Below are 10,064 nucleotides of genomic sequence, written 5' to 3' on the forward strand. Positions count from 1 at the left end.
TGTACCGTGGGTGTCATTTGTTAATTAGATAGTTATTGTTTCTGTACCGTGGATGTCATTTGTTAATTAGATAATTATTATTTCTGTACCGTGGGTGTCATTTGTTAATTAGATAATTATTGTTTCTGTACCGTAGATGTCATTTGTTAATTAGATAATTATTGTTTCTGTACCGTGGATGTCATTTGTTAATTAGATAATTTATATTTCTGTACCGTGGGTGTCATTTGTTAATTAGATAATTTATATTTCTGTACCGTGGATGTCATTTGTTAATAAGATAATTATTGTTTCTGTACCGTGGGTGTCATTTGTTAATTAGATAATTATTGTTTCTGTACCGTGGATGTCATTTGTTAATTAGATAATTATTGTTTCTGTACCGTGGATGTCATTTGTTAATTAGATAATTTATATTTCTGTACCGTGGGTGTCATTTGTTAATTAGATAATTTATATTTCTGTACCGTGGGTGACATTTCATGTATTTTGTGAGAAGCAGTGTAGCATCCTTAAAGATGAGATCATCCACGGGAAATCAAAGATAAAGATTTATTGAAATAGTAATACAATCTTGTAAATTAAACACATGTGCCTAACCAGGTATCAATGTATGTAAATTGAAAAATAACATACACGTTTCACATAAATCTTCATTAGTTTAATAATTCTATCGCCACACATTGACGCGCCGTTTACATTGCCGTTTTCGGACGTACATCCAGCCATGCCTTAATCTTAGGGGTAGTGGAAACCCTGGTTCTGTGTGCTGCTATCTGTGACAGCTTCGTCAACATCGGGGCTCCCTCGGGGCCGCTGAAGAACATGTCGAAGCCATCAAATAGCACGATGTCAGCGAACGTCAGCTGGAAAATAGAATAAATGTGTTTGGTAGTAAACGTGTCGCTAAATATTGGCTGGTGTTGTCACAGGATGGTACTGAAGACAATATTAGCACCTACAGTAGAGCGAAGCATGAATTAAACTACAGCTGTTCCGTCCGGCTAGGACTTGTCAGTGATGTTAGGGACATCATACATGTGTTTAGTACAGTTATTACTCGTCAGTGATGTTATTGACATCATACAGCTGTTCCGTCCGGCTAGTACTCGACCCTGATATTAGGGACATCATACAGCTGTTCCGTCCGGCTAGGACTCGTCAGTGATTTGAAACCATCATACAACTGTTCCGTCCGGCTAGTACTCGACAGTGGTGTTAAGGACATCATGCAGCTGTTACGTCCGGCTAGGACTCGTCAGTGATATTAGGGACATCATACAGCTGTTACGTCCGGCCAGGACTCGTCAGTGATATTAGGGACAGCATACAACTGTTACGTCCGGCTAGGACTCGTCAGTGATATTAGGGACATCATACAGCTGTTCCGTCCGGCTAAGACTCGTCAATGATATTAGGGACATCATACAGCTGTTCCGTCCGGCTAGTACTCGTCAGTGATTTGAAACCATCATACAGCTGTTCCGTCCGGCTAGGACTCGTCAGTGATTTGAAACCATCATACAACTGTTCCGTCCGGTTAGGACTCGTCAGTGATAATAGGGACATCATACAACTGTTCCGTCCGGCTAGGACTCGTCAATGATATTAGGGACATCATACAACTGTTCCGTCCGGTTAGGACTCGTCAGTGATAATAGGGACATCATACAACTTTTCCGTCCGGCTAGGACTCGTCAATGATATTAGGGACATCATACAACTGTTTCGTCCGGCTAGGACTCGTCAGTGATATTAGGGACATCATACAGTTGTTTCGTCCGTCTAGGACTCGCCAGTGATATTAGGGACATCATACATCTGTTCCGTCCGGCTAGGACTCGTCAGTGATATTAGGGACATCATACAGCGGTTACGTCCGGCTAGGATTCGTCAATGATATTAGGGACATCATACAGCTGTTTCGTCCGTCTAGGACTCGTCAGTGATATTAGGGACATCATACAGCTGTTCCGTCCGGCTAGGACTCGTCAGTGATATTAGGGACATCATACAGCTGTTCCGTCCGGCTAGGACTCGTCAGTGATATTAGGGACATCATACAACTGTTACGTCCGGCTAGGACTCGTCAGTGATAATAGGGACATCATACAACTGTTCCGTCCGGCTAGGACTCGTCAGTGATATTAGGGACATCATACAGCTGTTCCGTCCGGCTAGGACTCGTCAGTGATATTAGGGACATCATACAGCTGTTCCGTCCGTCTAGGACTCGTCAGTGATATTAGGGACATCATACAGCTGTTCCGTCCGGCTAGTACTCGTCAATGATATTAGGGACATCATACAACTGTTCCGTCCGGCTAGGACTTGTCAGTGATGTTAGGGACATCATACAGCTGTTTCCGCTGTTTATGACTCATCATTAAGTGATATTAGGGACACCATAAATCTATTTCGTCCGTCAAGGGTCCGGACTCGTCACCGATGTTGAGGACTTCATACATCTGTTCCGTCAGTGATGCTAAGGATACCATAGGTTATAAGATTTGAATTTAGTTTTCTACATAAGATATCTGATGTAATACATGCAGATATAGCCTATATACTAATTGGAGATAGTGTGTGGAACAGAGGTACAATAACACTCTTGCTTTTCACATAGGGGGTTCGATTTCCCGATTGGACGTAATAAAAATATGGGGTAAACTGCCCGACCACGTGGGTTATCCGGGTTTTTACCACATTAAAACCCCTCGCGAACTCTCGTCCGACCAGCAAGATTAATGATATCGGTATGTATAAACTCGCAATTGTTGCAATATAAGTAAATGATATCTTGGTAATCTTATAATATACAGTATATATTACCTTATGTAAAATATGAGATATATAGTAAAATACAGTATTGACAATCAATGCAGCTTGAATAAAAGTTGGCTTGTTATAAGCAGTAATAACAAAACATATATACGTACGGACTTGCCAACAACCCATCCGGTCCCGTTTTTGGTTAATTTAGCCTCGCACTTTTTCATGAAGTTTGGTACAGTTTCCTCTTTAAGTTTTTTCTCCAGTGTAGCCTAGAAAGAACAAGTTAAAGTTTCACATCACACAGTGTTTGGTAACCACGTGGCATTTTGATAGCGTATGTCGGCCTCCATTTCAGGTATGTTTTGTAACAAAACTTTCTTTTGCAGTAATATAGTATCGAACTGAGATATTGTAAAAATAACCCACTAAAGAGGAACTTCTGACCAATGCTTGTGACTTCTTTTACGTCAGTTTACTTTCGAAATGTCCAAGGATCCAAAGTTCGCAGCTTCAAATTCTGTATCACTTATATATTTACATTTTATGTATGACCGTATCGACACTCGGCAGTAGATGTACCAAAATAATAAGATATTGTATTGCAAAACATTGAACAGAAGTTAAATCGTGGTTTGTTCCAAGTTATAATTTGTATAATTTTTGAAAGAAAAATGGCCCAAAGGACATGTATGTGCTACAAATCACGTTTTGTCCGTAATTCATATTTGACAACAGAAAAAAAGTAGAAATTTTGTTTCCGTCTGGCAAGTGATCCCATCGTGTATGATACCTTACCATCCATCAAATAATCGAGTACTCGAAATTCAATTACCTGGCTAATTACCGGGTCAATGATGCATTTGATCTGAGACATATATACACATGTATATATGTCTCTGATTTGATATTAGTATTAGTGACGTTAGTCCGTAATGACCGGTGTCATAACTAAATCTTCTCATTGATCAGACGATCGCCGAGCGTTAACACTCTAGGTCAGCACGAACTGAAGATCGCCGAGCGTTAACACTTTAGGTCAGCACGAACTGAAGATCGCCGAGCGTTAACACTCTAGGTCAGCACGAACTGAAGATCGCCGAGCGTTAACACTCTAGGTCAGCACGAACTGAAGATCGCCAAGCGTTAGGTCAGCACGAACTGAAGTTCACCGAGCGTTAACACTCTAGGTCAGCACGAACTGAAGTTCACCGAGCGTTAACACTCTAGGTCAGCACGAACTGAAGATCGCCGAGCGTTAACACTCTAGGTCAGCACAAACTGAAGTTCACCGAGCGTCAACACTTTAGGTCAGCACGAACTGAAGATCGCCGAGCGTCAACACTTTAGATCAGCACGAACTGAAGATCACTGAGCGTTAACACTCTAGGTCAGCACGAACTGAAGATCTCCGAGCGTTAACACTCTAGGTCAGCACGAACTGAAGATCTCCGAGCGTTAACACTCTAGGTCAGCACGAACTGAAGATCGCCGAGCGTTAACACTCTAGGTCAGCACGAACTGAAGATCTCCGAGCGTTAACACTCTAGGTCAGCACGAACTGAAGATCTCCGAGCGTTAACACTCTAGGTCAGCACGAACTGAAGTTAACCGAGCGTTAACACTCTAGGTCAGCACGAACTGAAGATCTCCGAGCGTTAACACTCTAGGTCAGCACGAACTGAAGATCGCCGAGCGTTAACACTCTAGGTCAGCACGAACTGAAGTTAACCGAGCGTCAACACTTTAGGTCAGCATGAACTGAAGATCGCTGAGCGTTAACACTTTAGGTCAGCACGAACTGAAGATCACCGAGCGTTAACACTCTAGGTCAGCACGAACTGAAGATCGCCGAGCGTTAACACTCTAGGTCAGCACGAACTGAAGTTAACCGAGCGTCAACACTTTAGGTCAGCACGAACTGAAGATCATCGAGCGTTAACACTCTAGGTCAGCACGAACTGAAGATCATCGAGCGTTAACACTTTAGGTCAGCACGAACAGAAGATCGCCGAGCGTTAACACTCTACGTCAGCACGAACTGAAGATCACCGAGCTTTCACACTCTACGTCAGCACGAACTGAAGATCACCGAGCATTAACACTTTAGGTCAGCACGAGCTCGTCATTTGGTACTTGGCGTACATCTATATGTATGTATAATGAAAAATCTGTTATGGTAACTGACCTTTCTGGATTCATCTTTCTCAAAGAACATTGCTATCATCGCTGATCGACACTCAACCACGTCTTCGACGAATTCATCGATAGCTAAGGCAGTTATCTCGTCACTTCCCATCAGGCCTGTGGAGGTCAAGGTTAAAGTTGAACCAAACCTGATATATAGTAATATCGTGAATAAGTCAAGGTCAAGTGATTCTATATGGATACAGTATTTTTGTGGGTTTAAAAAAAATAATTAAATCCTGATGTTGTAATAATATGACATAAGATCTTATTTCTCATCTAATTGCCTTTACCTACATTAGTAACAGTCAAATTCGTACCGCAGTTCTGTAGGATATCATAAGTCTATCTCTCAGGAAGTGTCAGATTGAACGGAATTTTAAGAATGGGTAATATGTCAAATTTTACACATTTTTACACAATGCATCATTATTTTCAAATATCTTTTCACTTGACTACATTGAAGGTACCTTATAGTATCAGCAGAAGTATTTCCCCGGGAGTTCTATCTTGTTAATACGATTGCCTAGAATCTCAAAGAGTCCAGTGCTTGAAGTTTGGTTAGATGGTTAATGTCATGATGAAGTGAAAAGAACACCAATACAATTTGTTGATTGTAAATTGGTCCGTTTTTTGATATATTGACAGATACATTCACTGTCCCTGTATAACGTATGTGTCGCCAAACCTCCACGACCAGAGCTATAATTAGAGGTAGATACTACAAGCTTCGTCAAACCTTCACAGCCAGAGATATGATTAGAGGTAGATACTACAAGCTTCGTCAAACCTTCACAGCTAGAGATATGATTAGAGGTAGATACTACAAGCTTCGTCAAACCTTCACAGCGAGAGGTATGGTTAGAGGTAGATACTACAAGCTTCGTCAAACCTTCACAGCGAGAGGTATGGTTAGAGGTAGATACTACAAACTTCGTCAAACCTTCACAGCGAGAGGTATGGTTAGAGGTAGATACTACAAGCTTCGTCAAACCTTCACAGCGAGAGGTATGGTTAGAGGTAGATACTACAAACTTCGTCAAACCTTCACAGCGAGAGGTATGGTTAGAGGTAGATACTACAAGCTTCGTCAAACCTACACAGCTAGAGATATGATTAGAGGTAGATACTGCAAGCTGTTGAGACTATTTGTATTCGGGGTATAATAATGGAAAATAAAGATAAAAAACAAACAAGTCAGAAATGTAACTATTGTCAGTTTAACTTGATGAACTAAAACATTTAACCAGATATTGTGTGTTGTATGTTAGCATATCTTCCGACGCGCGTTCGCGCACCACGGGATATGTAGATATATAGCTACTGCTATTCAAAGTCAAAAGGAAAATGAAGAAAAAAAATCATTGAATCCCTAGAGCAATTTTAATCAGCTAATTAGGGTTAGAAATACAAAATGTATTCCCCAAAAGTTGATGTGAACTACGTCCTACGTATTGTTATAACTTGTCAAATGCACACAATATTCTACGTGTTCTTGTTTTGCTGGGGAAGTTGCGCCAGCGAAATATAGCCGCTATATACAGTAAAACACTTGACCAATTTGTGAGTTGCATATTGACATTATAAACAAAAAAACAAATATGATGGGTCTTCTCCAATGATAGAAAGCCAGTTACCAAAGACATACAAGGCCTCTTGTTAACATAAAAGTTTCTCATAAAGAAAATTATATTTTGTAGCTAGATCATAAAGCATTATGACAAATCGGGACAGTCGAGACATATAATTATAGGTAATTCGTATTAATTACAATTGACTCATTTAGAGCGAAACTGCAGTGTGACAGGTCTATCTTACAGTCCACTTAAACCCCAATAACAATGATGGTAAAATCAAGGTACAATACAATGGACGTATTTATTACATTATGTTTACCAAATTTTCTCGCCAGGTATCTGTTTATAGCCATGCTTTGTCCGAATGAGCGATTGTCGACTTCCAAATATGGCAGGGTTCCACCAGGAGCGCCTGAAACACGTTAATGAATGGCTTATATAATATTCTGATATAGGAATTGTATCAACACTTAATACGTAGTCAAACCAAACCTGCTTAGGTATAGAATAGAAACACACGTGTACAGGTATACATCATATACTACACGTATTATTGTATACGGTATAAAATACACGTGTAGTGGTATACAGTATACGGTATAAAATACACGTGTTATTGTATACGGTATAAAATACACGTGTTATTGTATACGGTATAAAATACACGTGTTATTGTATACGGTATAAAATGCACGTGTTATTGTATACGATATAAAATACACGTGTTATTGTATACGGTATAAAAAAACACGTGTAGTGGTATACAGTAAACGGTATAAAATACACGTGTTATTGTATATGGTATAAAATACACGTGTTATTGTATACGGTATAAAATACACGTGTCATTGTATACGGTATAAAATACACGTGTAATTGTAAACGGTATAAAATACACGTGTTATTGTATACGGTATAAAATACACGTGTAGTGGTATACAGTATACGGTATAAAATACACGTGTTATTGTATATGGTATAAAATACACGTGTTATTGTATACGGTATAAAATACACATGTTATTGTATACGTTATAGAATACACGTGTTATTGTATACGGTATAAAATACACGTGTTATTGTAAACGGTATAGAATACACGTGTTATTGTATACGGTATAAAATACACGTGTCATTGTATACGGTATAAAATACACGTGTTATTGTAAACGGTATAAAATACACGTGTTATTGTATACGGTATAAAATACACGTGTCATTGTGTACGGTATAAAATACACGTGTAATTGTAAACGGTATAAAATACACGTGTTATTGTATACGGTATAAAATGCACGTGTTATTGTATACGATATAAAATACACGTGTTATTGTATACGGTATAAAATACACGTGTAGTGGTATACATTAAACGGTATAAAATACACGTGTTATTGTATATGGTATAAAATACACGTGTTATTGTATACGGTATAAAATACACGTGTCATTGTATACGGTATAAAATACACGTGTAATTGTAAACGGTATAAAATACACGTGTTATTGTATACGGTATAAAATACACGTGTAGTGGTATACAGTATACGGTATAAAATACACGTGTTATTGTATACGGTATAAAATACACGTGTTATTGTATACGGTATAAAATACACATGTTATTGTATACGTTATAAAATACACGTGTTATTGTATACGGTATAAAATACACGTGTTATTGTAAACGGTATAGAATACACGTGTTATTGTATACGGTATAAAATACACGTGTTATTGTATACGGTATAAAATGCACGTGTTATTGTATACGATATAAAATACACGTGTTATTGTATACGGTATAAAATACACGTGTTATTGTATACGGTATAAAATACACGTGTCATTGTATACGGTATAAAATACACGTGTTATTGTAAACGGTATAAAATACACGTGTTATTGTATACGGTATAAAATACACGTGTTATTGTATACGGTATAAAATACACGTGTTATTGTAAACGGTATAAAATACACGTGTTATTGTATACGGTATAAAATACACGTGTTATTGTATACGGTATGAAATCTACATGTAGTGGTATACAGTATAAACACATGAATGCATACCGAATCATGCACATCTGTCCAAATCAAAACTATGATAACCTTGTCATGTTCTTACTTGATTTCTGTTCCGGCCATTTTGCTCTATCAATTCGAATATCCTCGTACTTAACACCTGCGTAGGCAAATAAGAGTCGAGCTATTTCTGCCCTCCCCCGTAAGTCAAAGTAATGCAGTTTATACGTAGACATATTGGTTGATGATCAACTATCCCGTCCGCTGCAAGACGTCAAGTGAATATCCAGATCACGGCCCCACTGATAGTACTCCTAGTGAATACCCAGATCACGGTCCCACTGATAGTACTCCTAGTGACCGAGCTATCTGGGTATGGGCAGCTCATATTTACGATATCTCTAATAAAACAATCAGCCACAACAAGTACAGGCCGGACAGGTGAATATCACAGTATCCTTGACCACAGCAACTACAGGCCGGACAGGTGAATATCACAGTATCCTTGACCACAGCAACTACAGGCCGGACAAGTGAATATCACAGTATCCTTGACCACAGCAACTACAGGCCGGACAACAGAATATCACAGTATCCTTAACCACAGCAACTACAGGCCGGACAACAGAATATCACAGTATCCTTGACCACAACAAGTACAGGCCGGACAGGTGAATGTCACAGTATCATTGACCACAGCAACTACAGGCCGGACAAGTGAATATCACATTATCCTTGACCACAACAACTTCAGGCCGGACAGGTGAATATCACAGTATCCTTGACCACAGCAAGTACAGGCCGGACAGGTGAATATCACAGTATCCTTGACCACAACAAGTACAGGCCGGACAGGTGAATATCACAGTATCCTTGACCACAACAAGTACAGGCCGGACAGGTGAATATCACAGTATCCTTGACCACAACAACTTCAGGCCGGACAGGTGAATATCACAGTATCCTTGACCACAGCAACTACAGGCCGGACAAGTGAACATCACCGTATCCTTGACCACAACAACTTCAGGCCGGACAGGTGAATATCACAGTATCCTTGACCACAACAACTTCAGGCCGGACAGGTGAATATCACAGTATCCTTGACCACAACAACTACAGGCCGGACCTCCCGTCCTAGCAACAGATCTTACAACACCGCCCTCCCGTACCAGTAACATATCTTACAACACCTTCCCTCCCGTCCCAGTAACATATCTTACAACACCGCCCCTCCCGTCCCAGTAACATATCTTACAACACCTTCCCTCCCGTCCCAGTAACATATCTTACAACACCGCCCCTCCCGTCCCAGTAACATATCTTACAACACCGCCCCTCCCGTCCCAGTAACAGATCTTACAACACCGCCCCTCCCGTCCCAGTAACTGATCTTACAACACCGCCCTCCCGTCCCAGTAACATATCTTACAACACCGCCCCTCCCGTCCCAGTAACAGATCTTACAACACCGCCCTCCCGTCCCAGTAACAGATCTTA

At 40.0% G+C, this 10,064-nt stretch overlaps 1 protein-coding gene across 1 annotated transcript; it reads right to left on the reverse strand.

Annotated features, from left to right (window-relative positions):
* Positions 1–646: 646 nt before the first annotated feature.
* On the reverse strand, positions 647–8,919 carry LOC117338211 (S-crystallin SL11-like). Its single transcript, XM_033899467.1, has 5 exons — positions 8,668–8,919; positions 6,856–6,948; positions 4,961–5,076; positions 2,940–3,044; positions 647–866 (listed from the first exon to the last, which is right to left on the reverse strand). The coding sequence occupies exons 1-5, from the start codon at positions 8,798–8,800 to the stop codon at positions 696–698; spliced, it is 618 nt and encodes a 205-aa protein (XP_033755358.1). The 5' UTR covers positions 8,801–8,919; the 3' UTR covers positions 647–695.
* Positions 8,920–10,064: the final 1,145 nt, after the last annotated feature.

The sequence above is a fragment of the Pecten maximus genome, chromosome 11, assembly GCF_902652985.1.
Source record: "Pecten maximus chromosome 11, xPecMax1.1, whole genome shotgun sequence".
In the NCBI taxonomy this organism is placed as follows: domain Eukaryota; kingdom Metazoa; phylum Mollusca; class Bivalvia; order Pectinida; family Pectinidae; genus Pecten; species Pecten maximus.